This window comes from Heterocephalus glaber, unplaced genomic scaffold (genome assembly GCF_053883595.1).
Source record: "Heterocephalus glaber isolate CG9 unplaced genomic scaffold, H.glaber_assembly_v1.0 deba00001688, whole genome shotgun sequence".
Taxonomy (NCBI): Eukaryota; Metazoa; Chordata; class Mammalia; order Rodentia; family Bathyergidae; genus Heterocephalus; species Heterocephalus glaber.
The window spans coordinates 8467291-8486870 of record NW_028258413.1 but is presented as its reverse complement, the minus strand read 5'-3'; the positions used below and the strand labels follow the sequence as shown (position 1 = coordinate 8486870).

Below are 19580 nucleotides of genomic sequence, written 5' to 3'. Positions count from 1 at the left end.
GCTAGGAATATACTTTCTTTAATAGGTGCTATTCAAATTTTATATTTCCTCCAGAGTTAGTTTCATTAGTCTTCTAAGTTACTTCTTAGAAGTTGTCAAATTTATTTCAAAAAAGATTTTTGTGATATGCTTTCTATATCTTTTTAAATTCTGTAAAATCTGTGGTAATGTCTCCTAGATCTTAATATTGTAATTTTAAAAATGTATAACTGATATTGTGTAACAGGAAGAAAAGGTTTAAAAGAGCAGGGGAATTGGGAGAGGTAGGGGAAGGGAAAAAAGGGAAAGGAAAAAATATGAGAAGAGAAAAAAAATGGATACAAGGTCTTTGCAAATAGGGAAGGGTGGAGGGGATGAAGGGAGGGCAAGAGAAGGGGAAAATAAATAAGCACCAAGAGACTCATGTAATGGTACAAGATCCCAATGATGACCGTAACTGTATTGTATACCCAGAATGTACCAATAAAGTTAATGGGGAAAAAAATAAAATAAAATAAAATGAATAAAAAATAAAAAAGAACATTGCTATTCTGATGTCTTGAAGTGTCTGTCCTGTGTTTTTTTCTAGTAGTTTCATAGTTGCAGGTCTTACATCCATTTGAGTTGACTTTTGTATATGGTGAGAGATAGGGGTCTAGTTGCATTTTCTCTATGTGGATATCCACTTTCCCAGTGCCACTTATTGAAGATGCTATCCTTTCTCTGATATAGGTGTTTAGTGCCTTTATTAAGAGATAGTGGGACGTATATGTGGGAGCTTATTTCTGGGATCTCAGTTCTGTTCCTTTAGTCTCTGTAGTGTTTGTTTTTCTGCCAGCAGCACACTATTTTGGCTACTGTGATGATGAATCCTTGCATTACTTTTTTATTTTTATTTGCACTTCTTTCCAACTCTCCCTCTAGAGAAGATAAATGTCATTTGAATTTCATGTGTCTCCATTGGTTTTATTACTTCTTTCATATTTCTGATGAAAGATTTGAACAGAGCACCGTCAAAAGAAATGCAGTTTGAAGATTTATTTCTAAGTTCACTTTTTCATATCCTTTGTGTCCCTCATTAGGATGGATCAATAAGAATAATGCATATCTATTGAGGCTTATATTTGATTGATACAATAAGTGACATTTATTTTGTTCTCTCTCTCTCTCTGCCTGTAATAACAGACAAGGGATGGTTAATATGCCTGGTTGGGGTCATTCAGACTAAAAAATTTATACTCAACTCCATTAGAATTATTGGATCAAACAGGAGCATACTACTCATCTATTATTTTAAAACAGCAGGTATAGCAGTAGCTATAGGAAGGAAATAAATAAGTCTGAGTATTGCTACTTGGCCATTAACCACACAACCATACTCTAGGCTCTCTCCTGTTTTTACCTTAAAAGTTAATTCTTTCCACTTGCATAGTTATTGGCCCCCTTATGTTTCAGCTTATACTGTTGAGAAGATATTTTATTAATGACTTCTTAATTTATAGTTTCTGTTTTATCACTGGAAAGAAATACTTTCTCCGTATTTGTTGGTCCCAAACTCAACCACCTTCTTACTTTTCACAGGCCCCTCTCCCTCATTTACTGGGGCTGACTTTGGCTGCTGGTTCTGAGGACGACCGGGTTACAATGAGTCTCTCCTCCTCAATGCCCTTTGCAAACACTCTGTCCTGTGATCTAGGAAAAAGTTTCAAGTTGATCAAGTTTGAGTTCATAGAATCTCTCTTCATTTCTTAGTAAATATCTCATTAATTAATGAGACCCTCCAAATGTGGTTTTCTTTTCAGCCCTAGTCTTTTAATGCTCCCTAACTCAGAAAATGCACTTCTATCCAGCTGAATATCACATAAGTGAGAGTCTCTGTAACCTCTGATATGCCCTTGCCTTCAAAATTCAACCATACTACGCCCTTTCAATTTTACTTACTAATATTGCTCAATTTCCTCCATTATCTCTGTGTTCCTAATACTTCAGTCCATTCCTTTCCTCTTGCCTAAACAACTATGATTTCCTCCACTGTGGCTGCTTATACACTTCTTACTGTCTCAAATTCATAGTCTGTGAGATTCTTTTAAAAAAGAATCTTAGCACGTAATTCTGCTGCTCTAACACTTCAATGGATTCCAATTATTCCATGGATTTTTCAAAATGTTTAACATGAACATTATAATCCTGCAGCGACTATCCCTTCCCTTTCTCTCCAGATTAATCTCACTGCTCTCCCTTTGCATTTCAGGCACTTGAGGTTTTTATTTCCAAGCAGTCTGCCCCTGGTCCTTTGCATGTATTCCTTTCTCTAACGGAAGCACTGGTCCAACCTTCCCTTTTGCCTCACCATCCTGACCTAATTCATTCTAATTCATCCTGCAAGATTGAGTTCCAGTGTCTTTCTTCAATGACGTCTTTCTTCAATGACGTCTTCCCTGATCTCCTTATGCGACTCTTTAGTGCACCCATCTCACTCCTGTTCCACATCTATGTGTGTGCTGTTTCTCACATCAGCACTGCCTCCCATTATATTCAAGCCCAATATGGAAATACACTATTTGGTACTCTTTTATGTCCAGAACCAAAGACACAGCCACATGACGCTTAATGAATACGTCATTGGGTGCATTAGGGAAAGGGTGAAAGAGTATGGCACGTTAAATTTCTCACCCAACCTGAAATGACCCCTCATCCCAGCAGCCCCTGGCCCAAGGCCCTTTCCTGAGGGAGTCATGGAGCTGTCGGCTGAGGTGTTGCTGCTTCTGACTGAAGCAGAAAGAGAGCAATGTAACGAAGGGAAAGAACAAAGGAAAGAAAGGAATATAAACAGCAAGGTTGATTCTGGGTCATAGTTTGGACACTGACTCTCAAAATGAACTAAAAGAATAATTCCAGAAATACCATGGAAAATTACAGCACTTATAGAAGCCTTTCATGAAAGAATTTTCATTAAATGTTAGTACTATACTTGTTTTAAATCTTTGTCTTATTCTATTACGTTTTTAAGTTGTTACAAATACTGGCAGTGAGGACAAAAAGGGCAGGATTCTTATGCCTCCTTTAATGCTTCCAGAAGAATCTGCCCAGAATTTTAGTCTGCTTCCCCACTGACATATTAAATATCTCCACTAATGCATCTGTGCGAGTTTGATCAATTTGAAGCGTGAAGAGTTTTTGACATCATGAATTAACATGTAGTGAGGAGGCGCTCTAGTTGAAAAATTCAGCACTCTCAAGCTCTGTCAATACCCCAGGAGAGCACTAAAATAATTGTATATTCTATCAGATTGACTTTACCTAAATTATGTTGTTTATGTGTTTTGCATGATGGAATGGCTTCAAAGCTGTGAGTGATCCCCCACAATTCCTTTCACCTTCCTATAGCTTCACTTGATAGCACAGCACTCACCTGGCCAGACCGAGGCTGTGCTCCACACCTCGCAGCCCTGTGGCAGTGGTCTCCAGGTGCTCATGGGAAAACATAGCAGTGGGAGCCATGATGCAGATTCACAAGCAGGTCCCCAGCCACAGAGACAAGTGGGCTCCCCACACCAGCTTTTTCCTTTTGGTTGGCTGAACACCAGTAAGGGAGTGACAGATTGATCCATGGTGGACCATGAAGATGGCCTGCAGCATGCCCGGGTGGCTAGAGCTGGGTCCCTGCGTCCAGAGGCACCGCATTGGCCTGATTCTGGCTGTATGTCAGAGAGAAGCTTCCATCTTGCTTAAGCCACTGTTGCATTGAGGCTCTGTACTGCAGTAGCAAAACCTATTCTAAGTGATTGAAAAGCTATGTGACATTTAATTTTAAAATTTAGAAATAAAACAAATTGTTTTATTTGTTCCATCGGTGAGGCAGCCAGTGTAGGGACAGTTGTGTGTGTGTCACATGAATGCATTTTAGGAGTGGTTCTAGCTGGGAGCTCACATCATAGCAGTTACAGAACAGTGAACTCCTTTCCTGGATGTTTTTTACATTACCCATTTAACCTCCTAAGTACTTCCGTCAGTTAGGTATTATGAAGGTCCACAGCTAGTGAGTCTTGGAGCAGCTGTTCAAACACAGATTTCTTGGATATCAAAACATATTTTCCTGTCATATGATTTTCAAGTCATTTAGTGAGATGCTATAACTATATGAATACCTAAGCAACAACACATACAAAATCATTTCAAATAAGTCTTATCTTGAGTTTTATATTCTTATACAGTAAGTCCCTGATTTATGAACATTTGAATTGCAAACTTTCTCAGATACAAAGGGACCTCTTTTCCTAGTTTAAACAAGCACAGCTATTTATTATAATAAGAAGAACCCAGCTTTGTTTAGATCAGCCATTGACTTTCCATTTAGATATCTGAGAGTGAAATGTTACAAATATTAAAATGGGTTTTATCTCCTGATATAAAGCTTGCACAACCATATAGAGTTATTTCGTTGATTTTTTTCTCTTGATCATCAAGGCCCTTGATTGTTACTTTTTCTCTACCCAACCTTTTCATTACCATAATATTTTGTGATAACTTCACTGGTTTCTTCCTGCCCAACATCAGTCCTTAAAACCCCTTCTCTTGCTACCTTCACTGTTAAAACTGGGAAGGCCTAATGTCAACATTTTTAAACACACTTGCAGCCAGATGTGTTCATGTGGGAAAGTTTCAGACATTGAGATGCAGGAGACATCTCTAGAGAGTTTTCTTTTCTGATTAAAAGAACATGAATAGATCTAACTGGTTAACAGTAGCTCCAGTTATATCCCCTGGGCCACCTTCTCCATCTTCCTGGCTATGGAATATGAAACCTGGAGCCACAGTGATAATCTTGAAACCATAGGACCACAATTCTCTACCCTGCTGAAGTACTATCTCAGATTTCACCCTTTGTTTCCATGATTAAATCATGTGTAATATCAAATGTATTGCCTTTAGAAGTCAAAATATTTATTTTACCACCAATACACTGTGCAATTTTTTGTACCTTGTTAATGACATCAGTAAAAGGAGACATTTTTAAAATATACTTTCCAGGATATTATGCAAATTAGAGATAAATTGTATAAAGCCTAGCACATTATTAGTACTTGACATATGGTATTACTGCTACTCATACTCCTGAGTCTGTTGCTGCATAGGTTTATCATATACCTACATTGCATAACCTTTCACATCACTCCAGTGATCTGAAGACTCCCCCAGCTACTTACATTGTATCACAGTTTCCTAAAATTCTTTTAAGATTGTCTCTCAACAGCATTATGCCCAGAAAGGAGCATCCCTCTTCCAAGAAAGGAGCAAATTTGACGTTGAAGGACCATAGCTCAGGGAATTCAGCTTTATATAATGAATGCCTTTGGTGGAGTAGGAGCTTATTTGTACTTTCTTAAACTTTTAATTTTAAGACAATTGTAGGGTCAGGAATTTACCTCAGTGGTTCCGCCACCTCCCTCGCAAGTGCAAGGACTGGAGTTCGATCCCTGGTACCAAAAAAAAAAGACAATTGTAGATTCACATGTACTTGTAGAACATAAAAAAGAGATTGTATGTTTTGGTAGCTTGTGTTTTTCAAGAAATTAGCCCATTTCATGTAAGTTGTCAAAGTAGATCATTTAGAATAGTTAATGGCACTGCCTAATTATCCTTTTGTTATCTGTAGGGTCTGTAGTGACATTCTTTGTGATGCTTGTAATCATCCCTCTCCTTTATTTCTTTCTCAGCCTTGTTAGAATTTTGTCAATTTTGCTGACCTTTCAAAGGAATCCCTTCTTTCTTACATTAATTGTTCTCTATTGTTTTTACACTTTAAAATTGTTTGATTTTAATTTGCTATACTTTACTGCCATTTTGTTCAATGTATTTTTAAAATTTCTCTTGTGTTTTTCCTCTGACTTGTGGACCACTTAAAAGTGGTTTTGCTTGGTTTCTAAATGTTTGGAGACTTTCCTATTCTGTTAAGGGTTTATAAAATGTCTCTGTGTGCTGAGAAAACATATTTTTGTAAGACTTAAATCTTTTTAAATTCACTGGCATTTGTTTTATGTACCAAAATATGGCCTACTTGGCTTCAGATCCATTGGCTTTTGAATGCGATGTGTATTCTGTGGTTGGATGGGATGGTCTATGTAATGTTTATTAGATGCTAATTGGTAAGATCATTAGATAATGATGTTTGGAGTATTCTGTGCTCTTGCTTATTTTCTATCAAGAAACTGGAATGTAAAATTCTTCAGTTACTGTGGACTTATCTATTTCTCCTTTCAATTTTGTCAGTTTTGCTCTACATATTTTGTAGTTTTGTTCTCTTGTATGTACATATTTAATATTACTATGTCTTCTTGGTGTGTTGACTCTTTTATCAATATATAATGTCCTTTTGGTATCCTGTAATTTTATTTGCTCTTTCATATTAATACAGATATTGTTGCTTTCCTTTGTAAAGCTTCCGTGTTATATCTTTTTTAAAAAACCTTTTACTTTTAACCTTCATGCTTTGGTATTTTGAAGTAAGTTTCTTAAAGAAAATATGTCTTTACATGATATATCTTAACCTACTCCACTACTATCTAGCTCTTCACGTGTGTGCTCAGACCCTTTATATTTAATGTAATCAATGATACGTTAGGGCTTTAGTCACTTTTTAAAATTTTATCTCTATTAATTTGTCTACATCTTACCTTCTTTTATGTCACTTAAACTTTTTAAAGAACTTTTTTATTTATCAGTGTACTTCAGGTGCATTTATACATCTCTTTTTTCCTTAAATTCTTTTATTGGTACATTTTAGGTATACAGTACATTTACATTTATCATTGGGTGCTTGTACCTGTACATGATGTATCTTGGTTTTTATTTTTTTCCCCATTACTTGTGCACCCTTCACCCCCTCCACCCTTCCCATTTACATAGACTTTGTTTCCATTTTTTTTTTATTTTTTCATAATTTTTCCTTTCCCTTCTTTCCTTTCCCCTTCCCCCTCCCACCACCCGTACACCTTTGGATCTTTTCCTATTTCAAAGTATCATTTATTCATTATTAATCCTTTCAATCCTTATTTATACTTTCAGGTTCTCATACTAGAGAAACTATTTGGTATTTACACATGTGTGTCCTATTTATTTCACTTAAGAGTATGGCCTCAATATGCATCCATTCAGCTATACATATCTTTTTAATGATTGCTCTCTCTCTCTCTCTCTATATATATATATGTATATATACATATATATACATATATATACAAATATGTAGTCTATTATATTTTCATTTTACACTTTTTATCAAACTATATAAATTTTACCTCTAGTTCCTTTTTACCCATTCTCCCACTTAAAATGTACTGAACATTTAACATGTATCTGTGACACAATACAATTTTGAAATAATGACTTGTAACAACTTATTTCTCTGGTGATGAAACAACTGGATACTATATGAGTCCTTTCAAGTGCCTCAGATTGGGGAGACAGCATCAATATGGCTCTCTATATCTGCTGGGGTAAGATGAAGGTTCTCCTCTATTCAGTCACAAGAATAATGGAAGCTATTGAGATCACCCCATTCCTTACCCTTAAGTTGAAGAACCAGACTCATCATTTTATTGTTCCATTTAATTACCAGAATTTATTATTAAAAAAATTCAGTGCTATCATTAACATGTTATAATAGTATTTCAAGATTTACAAATATCTAAGTAAAGTTATAACTAGTCATCTAAAACCAAATTATTTTATTTCTTACATTAGTTTTTCTATTATCTCAGTAACTAGCTTTTTAAAGCAAAGACAAAATTTTGCATTATTTTTGAAAAATATCACTTTCATTATTACAAAAGATTACTTGATATTTACTTTAGCTAATACATTCTTATATATTGTACTAAGATGAGTTTCTATATAAATAACTGAACTAATGAAAAATTTCCTTTTCATTTGAAAACAGAATGATATTGAAGAACTTGATGGCATTCTTGCATCCATATTCAAACATGAGATACCATATTATGACTTCCAATCTCTTCAAAGTGAAATTTGCCCTCAAAATGAATGTGAGTATTTTTGAACTGAATCAATTTTTATTATATCATATTCCACTGTATGTGGTTCTTTAGTATATGCTATAGCCAAGAAGATAACTAGCTGATTAAATGCTTTAGACACCTCCTAACTTCTAAGGCAAGATTACACTAGTAAAATCTTCTGAAGGAAGACCAATTTAGTAATTTTCCCCCCACAGGATGTAAAAAGTGTTTACAATTTAGAAATTGGCAATTATACTTCTTGATTTTTATTCTAAGGAAACACTTGAATTTGTTTCTGATGGATATTATTCACCATATCATTGTTTATAATTATCCTAAAATAGAAACAACTTCACCTTTCAAAGATATGTGATTATTTAAATTTTAATGTAGTTATTAATGTAGCCATCAGTAATTAATTGTATGATAAATTTATTTGCCAGCTGAGGTGATGTTTCAATGTATGCTTAATTAAATAAAAGTAAATTATGTAGCAGTAGCATCTTATCTTCTGCTTAAAAAGTATAAACATAGCATATATTACACACATAAATTGGTAGTCTAAACAGGTATGTACTTAGCGTTCCCAGTAGTTATATTTTGGGCTTTATAATTTCAGGGAATACCTTTTTTATTTTACTGAATCTGTATTTTCTACAATAACTATGTATTATTTAGTGACTTATGAATATGAACAATCATATTTCCAAATGTTATAAGGCCAGTAGAATATTTTAGAAACTTTGTGTCTCTGCACAGTTTATTGGAATACAGCTTATAATCCATTTTTGTGCCCAGCACATGTGAACACTGCCATAACACTGAATGAGATGAGAAGTCTAGTGCTGGCATCTTAAGGACAAAGGGCAGTGTTTTTCTGTTTCCACACTGTCTGACCCAGTTTTGCCATCAGGCTATCTGGCTGCAGGTCATTGAGAAGGAAAGAGTAACAACCAAAGACACTGACAATGTCAATTCACTCAAGGGGCAAGGAGTTTAACAAAGACGACAATCTCTGAGTGAGAAAAGTTAGTGATATGGGCATTTTGTATAAGTAATCTTGTGAGGTTAGTGAAAATTGACTTTTGTTTCCCATTTATATTTTAACAATACATAATTCCTTTACAAAATTAGATACTAGATTAGGATAGAAAAGGAGTGTGGCATAATTCCTGACCTAAGACAATTATAATATAATTGAGGAAATAAAATAATGTTTATATAATAATAGAAACAATGTGATAACCTTTTGGGATGTGATTGTATTGATAATAGAATTGTGGAGAACAGAGATATCACTTTTCAAGAGATGCTTCAGAAAGAAGGTGGAAATGTACCTAGCTCTTAAATGATGGGTAGAGACCTGATGAGGAGGAAGAAATGAGAAGCAAATTCTAGGCAAGGAAAATACATGCAAAGGTGTATGAAGATGACATTATGACACAACTTGTACCAAATTCTTGAGAACTATACTTGTATTTAATTCATGAAATTAGAGCTGAGTCAAGACAGAAAGGAATTGTTTTTCTCTCTCATTTGTACAAGTAAAGACTTCAAGACCCATTTGTCAGGGTTTCAACCTTGGTTCTTTACTATGCCTGCATCCTGCACTCACCTGCAGAGCTTGGGAAGCATCCAGGCCTCTGCCATACCTGCACCAATGAGGGAGGAATCTGGGCCAGGTGCAGTAGTGGTAGATTGAATGTTTCCCAGGCATTCAAGTTTACCAGGCCTGTCTTAATTTCTCATTGCTGAGACAAAAAACCTGGCACCCACAAGTTAAAGGAGAAAAAGGTTATTTCAGCTCATAGTTTGTAGAAGTTTCAGTTCATAGTTGTCTGGCTCCAAGGCAGGGTGGCATAGCAGAGGGGCATTCCAGAGGATAAACAGCCCATGGCAGGGCAGGCAGGAGGCAGTGAAGGAGCAAGTAGCAGCAGCAGCAGCAAGCCTGCCCCTTTTTTGTCCCTTTATATTCTACCCAGCTCCAAGTCTATGGATTGGTGCCACCCATACCCAGGGCAGGACTTCTGTTATCCACACCCTTAATCCTGATATCATACCTTTAATCCACATTCACATGCCCTAATTCAGCCACCTTTGAAACTCCCCTTCTATTACCACATGAGGCTTTGGGGGAACACCTAGATACAAGCCATAGCTTGGCCTTACATGCTTCAGTGTCATACAGGCCAACAAATTCATACTGAGTTTTTACATGGAGAAAATATTAGTTCTTTACAAAGGCTAGACAGTTGGTAGCTAAGGAAGTTTTAAATCACTATGAGAATTTGAAGATACTTCTCTATTTGATGAGGATTATATAAAAATTCAGCTCATTTTTGAATGTAGTGAGGCTGTTTTGTTTGGTCGATACCTTCCCACAAGTTTTAAAAATCACCAAAGTTGGTATCAGATCAGTGAAATTGAGGTGAGATGCACACATATTGAGAAATGTATGAATAGAAGCCAACAGTGCAAATTATGAACAGGTCCATGTAAATACAAGGGACAGGTTAATGGATGAGTCAAAAACACTGTGACAGATTAGGCTGAGAGTGGAAAGTGTCTGGGAAGATCTGAATCAGCAGGCACACATCACACAGAACAAATGAGACCCAAAAGTTCAACAAGCAGTTGTCTGCATTGGTCCTTATACACTTCCACACTCCGCTTATGAAACAGGAGAGGGGACAGAGCTGCAGCACCTGGCTTTGATAAACTGTCAGTTTCTTGTTCATTATATTTACATTATCGAGGTTTTCTAAATACCATAGCCCTGGCAGGGTTTTCTGTTGCTTGGAATTCTAAATAGAATTCTGTGTCCACTGTTTTGACAGAACAGAAAGAGGGACACTTCACACGTTCCATATTGGTTCCCCTATCAGAGAAAAAGATAATTTCAAAAACCCAGAAATGCTGTATTTTAAAGATCCATGAAAATACTAACATTTTATAAGATTCCAAATCCTATTGAGAAAGGAGTGGAAATCATTACTTTTCCTCAACCTTTAGAAACACCTTCCTTCTTCTTTAATTGTTCTTTGGCTACCACCCAGAGAGTCTGTTGGCAGAAGCCATCTGTGGCCAGGCATCTAGTGCAAAGGAAGACCAGAAATCCTGTCACTCTGATCCCAGCCACTCTTTTTTTAAGTGTAGAAACTGAGATCCAGGGAGGTGAGGGAAGCTTCCCAAGGCCACAGACTCCCTGGCTGCGCTGGGATGGAAATGCAGATCTCTTGATGCTGAGTCCTCTCTTCATTGTGTGCTTCCTTGTACTGTCCTAATGGGGCCTCCAGGTCACTCTACTCTGAGTGCATAATATTTAATATGCCTGATCGTAATGTGTAAGAACAGTGCTCAAGTACTTTTAGTTCTTATTATTTTACTATTAAATTTTTATTTAATTCTTGTATTTTGAACTTGCATATCTTCACCTTTTATCATTCTTCTAAACTAGATTAATCTTTTGAAAGCTTTGATTTGATTCTCCACTCTAATTAGTGGCCATCTCTTTCAGGAATTACCCTGAACAGCTTGTTTAAAGACAGTTCTATGCAAACAAGTATATGACAGTTTCCTTTCTGTCCGCCAACTCATCTGTTTATTTTTATTCATGAAAGTGCTAAAGTCGGCTTTTCTTTGAAAAATTTCCTGCACACATTTTCTTCTCTTCTTTTGAAATTGCCATTTGACAATATTGGTGAAACAAACCCCTGAAAACTGAAAATGTATGTTGTCTGGAATAAAAAGCAAATTTCCCATATCTTTGTCAATTTACACCTTAATAATAAAAACAAATGCAATATGTCTTAATTAATTAAATGAAAATTCCCAGAAAAGGAAGCAGACATATACTGCAGATTAAGAGCACTCTAAAAGGTTCTTATATATATATTTTTTTAAATCTATTATTTGAAACTAACAAGTAAGACCAAAGTAAATGTAGTAAATTTAAGAAAGTGATTAAATAACTTATGAACTGAGAGGATTAAAAATTCCGATCCTGGCTAGGATGTTCAGCATCACAGGAGGCTGCTGATGATCTTCCAAGTCAGTTTCTTTTGTGAACCCAGCAGGAAACCAATGACAAAAGAAACAGAAATGAACTAAATTCCAGAAAGTGGCAGAACCTTCACAAGACAAAGAAGAATCTCTGCTTTCATCCCTAATGGAATAAGACAGAGAGAGCTCACTATGATGAGTAGAAAAAGAGGCTTAACACATAACCAGCTTTTAATACCTACATGTAGGCCAGTGTGCAATGAATCCTAATGAACCCAGTTACTAGGGCAGGATTGCACCACTCACTGAATGTCTTCTTCAACACATCGGTATGCCATTGGCTGCAGAAAGAGCAGGAAGCCTGAGAGATCTGCCCTGATAGCCAGCCAACCAGTGGCTGCTGGAGAACAGGTTTGTGGAGACAAAGTCCCCAATGCTTTCAGCACAGGAACAGCAGCAGCACTCAGGTTCTAGATACAGAGAGGCATGAAAGCTGCAGGGAATAATTTCCTCCATGCTATCATGACAGTAAGATGTCTACCTTAGCTGAGTGGGCTGGAGAGGTCTGGCAAAAACTGAGATATTTTGGTTGGAAGGAATCTGGAGGGAGGACAGGCAAAAGGAACTACCTGGGACCCCAAGAAAAGTGGGCAACCAGTCTGTAGAGCAATGGAGATCTCATGAGGGCTCAGAGCCCAACCTGTCCTGAGGAGAAACATATGATTCTGTCTGCAAAAGCCCTGAGGTCAGTTCCCAGGTGAATCTGAGTAACATCACAGAAAACAAACTCGGTTTATCTACAGATTAACTCAACTCAGCTCCTGCTGGAGTTGTCTGGATAGATGGAGGGGTATGCCTTATTGTGGGAATATTATTTACTCCAGTCCTTTAGTACAGTGCAAAACATATAGCAAGAAACCATAAATAGTGTCAGCTTTCACCCATCCTCATAAAAGACTTGATAATTGCTGTCCTATTGCACCCCACGCAGAAGGGACAAGTACATTCCTGTGGAAATATGCCATAATCTGCCCACAGTCTTCCAGTTTTAACATGTCTTTCAAGGGTAAAATGTTTTCTTACACTGAGTTCTTAATGTGTCTTGAAGGTGTGTTTGTTTATTTTGTTGCGTTAAAACATAAAAATCAACCAACTAAACTAATTCAGTCTTGAAACACACAAGTTAATTAAAAACTTAATGTTTAATGCTATCTTTTTTTTCTTCGCCTTTCCTTTTTTTTCTGTCTAAAAAAATAGCAGAGCAGTAAATGAAGCCATGCATATTCAGTAGTTTTTCAAAAATGTTGCAAGGTGGCTATTTTCCATTGCTTTAGAATTGTGTTTAAAAGAACTGACTTTTTGCTTTGATGCTTTTGTTTCTCTTGCTGTGAGTCCTCACATTCTTGCCTCTAATAATACCACAGCTATTGAGTTCGTGTATAGTTTCTATCTTATTTTTACAGCTAGATGAGAAAGTGTAGAATAATTAACCATCACTCATCAGTGTGTGCTTTTTTTGATACTGAGGTAGCAGTTTACCTTCATCTTATGGTTTGGCGCTTAATATATGTCTTCCAACTTATAGTTATAGGTAATTATGAAGTTCAAAGTCTAAAACATTGATATTAAAGTTCTAAAATACTGATACAAATTTCTGTACTGAAGTTACAAATGAAAACAATGCTGAGGTTCCACCTCACTCTAGAAAGAATGGCTGCTCTCATGAAATCAACCAATAACAAATGCTGGCAGGGCTGTGGGGAAAGAGGAACCCTTCTCCATTGCTGGTGGGAGTGTCGACTGGTGCAACCACTGTGGAAATCAGTATGGAGATACCTCAAAGAACTAGGACTGGAAGTCCCATTTGACCCTGCTATTCCACTGCTGGGGATCTTCCCCAAAGAATTAAAAGAATCATACCACAGTGATATATGTGCGCCCATGTTCATAGCAGCGCAGTTTGTAATAGCTAAAACATGGAAACATCCCAAATGCCCATCAACTGGAGACTGGATAAAGAAAATGTGGTTTTTAAATAAAATGGAGTACTACTTGGCCATAAAAAATGAGAAATTAGAGACATTTATAGCTCAATGGATGCACATTGAGGAGATACTCTTAAGTGAAATAAATAGGACACACATGAATAAATACCGAATAGTTTCTCTGGTGTGAGAAACTGAAAGTGTAAATAAGGACTAAATGTATAATAGGTAATGTGAAATAGGAAGAAAAGGGGCAAAGGGGAAGGAAGTGGGAGGGCTAGGGGAAAGGATAGAAGGGAATGGGATTAATAGGAGAATGGAAAAATAGGAACAAAATCTTTGTAAATAGGGAGGACTGGAGGGGTTGAAGGGAGGGCTGGGCAAGGGTGAATAATAAGAACCAAGAGAGACTATGTAAAGGTGCAAATTTCCAAGGATGAATGTCATTATATTGTATACCTAAAATGTACCAATGATTAGAATGAATAATCGATAATGTAAAATAGGAAGAAAAGGTCCAAAGGGGTAGGGGTAGTGGGAGGGGCAGGGGAAAGGAAAGAAGGGAAAGGAAACATGATGAGAAATGGAAAAAATGGAAATAAAGTCTTTGTAAATAGGGAAGGGTGGAGGGCGTGAAGGAGGGCTAGGAATGGGGAAAAAATAAGAACCAAGATGCATTATGTAAAGGTACAATTCCCAATGAGAAATGTAATTGTGTTGTATACCTACAATGTACCAATAAAAGAATTTAATACAAAAAAAATAAAAATAAAAGTGCTCACCTGTGTTTTTGAAAGAGAGATTTCATGTTGAAATCTACTATAACCCCTTCAAAAATTTCATCTTCATGTAAAATTCAGAAGGAACCAAACTAGGCATGGCAATAAAAAACACAAAATGGTTTTGTAGATGAATCTGTAGGATTTTTATACTTAGTTCAGCTAATATGGTGATCCACTCAAAAGGCATAATTACAGCATAATGTTTTTATTTTGCTATATATTTAAGAGGCTGGTGTGGCTTTCTAAATCAAACTTACCCCATAAATAAGATGGTTATTAATGAGAATAGTGGTTTATATATATATATATATTGGTAACGGGGATCGAACTTGGGTCCTTGTGCTTGAGAGGCAGGCGGCGGAACCACTGAGCTAAATCCCTGGCCCAGTTTATATTTATTTTAAGATGAAAAGTACAGGGAAAAGATTCCACATTGCTAAAACCACTGAAGGTTTCTTATATGCAAATATATACTAAAGTCTGCTCTGCTTGGTGGTGATTATTTTAGGTCTAGATTCTGCTTGACTTTTTATGGAAATGCAGGTATAATAAAAGCATATTAAATCCTATTATTTCCTATGCTTTCAGATATGCATATCAACGAACTCCCAACTCTCCTCCACTGTGCTGCAAAGTTTGGCTTAAAGAACCTGGCTCTTCATCTGCTTCAATGTTCAGGAGCGAACTGGGCATCAAAGATGAAAAATACAAGTGGAGCAGATCCAGCTCACATTGCTAAAAAGTACGGGCATGAAGAACTCAAGAAAATCTTTGAAGACTTTTCAGTAAGTTTTCTCTTACTATACCTCAAAAACTCTTTATGAAGTATGTGTGTGTGCACATGTTTCTCTTTTTTGTTCAATAATACTATTGCACAACTAGTTCATAGGGTCCATTGGTCCTGGGTTGTCCATTGTGTTAAAAGACATTTTGCTAATTAATCAATTTGTTCTATTATTGCCATAGTCCAGCTCTGACTTCCACCCCTAAACATCCATGTTTGAAATTTACCTGGTATTTCTGGTTTCTGAAACACCTGTTTGGTATTGAAAAAGTGATAGGAAGAAAGCAATATGCCTACTTCCTTTACCCCTTTTTTTAAGAGTCTAGATAAGACATCAGTAGGCACATGAAAACATCAATAATTACTAGGTTAGAGGAATGCATTTTGATAATCATTCAAAAAAGTCTACCCAATAAATAGTTAATTTATGTTGCTTAAATTTATTTCCCTTATGTTATTCCTTTTTCTCCATGCAAAATCTCAATTCCTTATTATTTGTGTTGAAACCCCAAATTTCAGAACACTGTGGTGGGTATGAGTTTTGTAAGAATGTAATGAAGAGAATATTTTAGAAGGAGAATATCTCAGTAAGTAAACACACTTATGTTCCCATAATCAATTTTAGAAAAGCAATTATTATTTTCTGTTGGTAAGAAAAGTATGCACATTTTTCTCAACAAAGTGAATTATACTGCTAATGGGTCTTCAGAAAGTATAGTAGATCAATGATTATGCTGGTGACTTTGTCAGAATTTATCTTTGGAGTCTCAGAACAGATACAATTATATTGCTGTTAAGCCGTTAATACACGACATTGAAATGCTATTAGCAACTTTGGGTTACTTGAACATTTACTTTGATTATCTGGTTAAGTTGATCTAATATACGACTTCCAAAACCACTGGTACTTGTAATTTTTAGACAGTGAAAAGACAATGAAACTCTGCATTTACAAGAAATAGCAAACTAGTAATCAAGAGACTATGGATATTAGCCACTCTCTGAAATTACAATAGTATATATTTTCTTCATATTTAAAATGAATACACAATCAAACATACAATGTTGTGATAAAATTATTTAAGTACTAATTTCTAGTTTATGTCCTTCAAGTCAGAAGTGAGCATTGTTTTTATTCCCGGGATGATGTTACACAGTGATTCTCCTATGTGCTAATGTTTAGTTGTTAAAGTTCATCTTATAAGCACTTTCATTTCAGTAATTTTCCTCTTGTAATGTGGCATCTCTCACAGATAAGTCAGTGAGTCTACCCAGCCTTGAACCTTTTCCCATAACACAGTCATTCAGTAGATCATGGTCCCCAACTCTTTAAACCCTAAATTTTAGCCACTGGTGGACTAAAAATTTTCCCTAGAAATCTCAGCAGCCAATAAGTTTTCTCTTACTTTCTAAGATAAACCCTGATTTTCAAAGAGTGCTTCCTCCACTTCTTGCCCACTAGTAAAGATAGACGAATCTGGCCCCATGTAAACCGTGAATGCCATAAACACAATACTACACAGTGGTGATGGTGGATATGAAAGAAAACAGGAGGGTAGGAGATGAAGATGGGTGGACATAGGAAATAATTTTTCTCCTGCATCCTCTGGGTATTTACACTTCTCCTGCTGTAGTCACAGCACCGACATGAGCTAATGGCTGTCACTGTCTCTAGGTGATTGTTCACTGTTCACAAGATCTTCATCCTGACTTTACCAAGCTCTACACAGACTTTATTCTGCAAAATTTGTTAAGTGATTTCATAAACTCCAACCTGAGCTGTTACATTTTTCCAGAATGTTTATTGTAGACGTTGGAGTTGTAGAGTAGCTAGATGTCCATCTGTGAGGTTCCTGCTGCCGGTGAGAAAGTGACCGTGCCTGCTGCAAGGGTCAGCGGATCTGTAAATGCATTTTAATGGCTGGTAATTGTAGGCATAGTAATTTTGCAAGCTATGAAAGGCCTTTTTGAAAATGTATGATTGAAAAATGAAAGCATACTAGTTCGCAACACTCGTAGAAGAGTTTCTTGTTGACCTACCTACCACACAAATCATTCTCCTAACTAGTAATTTTCTTTAAAATAAATCTAAAAGGGCCGGGGATTTAGCTCAGTAGTTCTGCTGCCTTCCTCGCAAGCACAAGGACCCGACTTTGATCCCCGGTACAAAAATAAATAAATTAATTTAATTTAATTTAATTAATTTAAAAGTCCTATCTTCTTCATGAAGGTATTCCAGATAAACACCTGTTGTACTAGCTGTTCTAAGTTATGGAAATAATGTCTTTTTAAGAGTATATATAAATCTAAAAGAGAAAAACTGTGAAACCTCATTATGCTGCTAAATACTTTATTGTTTCTTTAGTGGTATTTATATTAACATAGTTTTAATGTTCTAAGCACACCTGAAAATCAAAGATTTTCATGTATGCATTCAAATTTTCTGTGAACCATTCTTTCAGAAGTGCTGAAAGAAGTAGATCTCTTTCAAGTTTGAAGTTTGCAATCCACCAGTGGACCACACCATTTTTGCTGAGGAAGTATTTGTTTTTAGTCTCAAGCCCATTTTGCCCCTGACTTAGTGATTTCTTCAATTCTTCCTAAGCTCCCACTAGTGAAGCATTGTTCATCTTAGGGCCTCACATTATAATTCAGTGAGTCGGGTCATAATAAAGTGAGTGGAAAGAAAGACACAGTTGCAGTTTTTGAAAAATACAGAAAAAAACTTTATCAAGTGTTCATAAACCAAGTGGCACCCGCAGATAGTATGAGCCATGCTTTGTATCACTTACCTTTGAGAACTTAATAATTTATTTGTAGTTTGTGAGCAGAGCCTGTTCATGGTAATACCTTTCATGTTTGACATAGTTTCTAAATACCACTCATACTTCCTTCATGGATTTGCTATTATGACCAAATGATACCATATATTCCTAGAATCTATAGAAGCTTTCAAGTGTGTACTCACTTTTCATTTTCTCACAATGTCCTCTCTGAGAACCAATATAGATGGACAAAGAGCGAAATTTAAATATACAGCTGAGCATAGCACAATTTGGTTAATAGAATTATTGAGGAAAGCCCAGGCAATTTCAAATAGCAACACTGATGATTAAGTTGTCTCTTTATAATTTTATTTATTTATTTATTTTGGTACTGGGGATCAAACTCGGGTCTTTGCACTTGCGAGGCAGGCAGCAAAAATTTATTTTTTAAATTAAAACTGTAAAGAAATTAGAACTGTAAAGAAATTAGAAATTGGCTCAGGATTAAAAGGTACAAAGAGATTTAAGATAAAGCATAGAACATCCATTCTTTATGTGTTTTAAGCAAATAATATGAGTGCTATGTCCTTGATTTGTCTTAAGTATGTCACCCCACCATCTCACCTTGGTTTAAAATGCTGCACAGAAAGAGAGCATCCATGTGTAAATACAGAAGGAAGCTACATCCTCCTCTGTACTGACTTCTCTGGGAAACAATATTCAGAAAATATCTTTTTCTTCTACTCCTGTAACAATGTGAGTATTGATATTAATGGTAAAGATTCTTCAAGAAAATTTAAAACATAGGAAAAGCCATTTTCTGTATCCTTTCACTAGCTGGCTTTCGAGAGACCTCCTGGCTGGGGCTTTTCTGTTGCTCACATCTATAAGGGATTCTTGAGACTTGCACTGTCCTTGAGGTACCTTGCATTTGTCTTTGTCCCAGGGAAGGGGGAGGTTGTTGCCCCCAGCATCTTACTGATCTTTTCCAGATGGTCAAGGGCTGAAGCCTGGGGGTGAAGCAGACACTGAAGGACTCCCATAACCCTAATATAAAGTGATAATTGACTAACTGGTACCCAGACCTATTGCCCGGAAGTTGGGCCTGTTGAGCACTCCCTCGTCCTGGCCCTTCCTTTCTCCCATCCTCAGCATTGCTTGCCTGTGCTTTGTGTTCAGGGCCGTACCCGCCATCCCATACAGTGCATGATGGTGTTACACATGGAGTGTGGACAGCACATGTGTTGACCCAGTGAGTTCTCATC

General features: G+C 36.4%; 1 protein-coding gene across 6 annotated transcripts in view; it reads left to right on the top strand.

Annotated features, from left to right (window-relative positions):
• The window catches only part of Bank1 (B cell scaffold protein with ankyrin repeats 1), a 336687-nt gene that overhangs the window by 158612 nt on the left and 158495 nt on the right, over positions 1–19580 (top strand). For all 6 annotated transcript variants that reach the window (XM_087198794.1, XM_021245443.2, XM_021245444.2 and 3 more), the window contains 2 exons: positions 7919–8024; positions 15355–15551. In XM_087198794.1, the coding sequence (XP_087054920.1) occupies positions 7919–8024; positions 15355–15551 (303 nt within the window). The remainder of the gene's footprint in view (positions 1–7918; positions 8025–15354; positions 15552–19580) is intronic.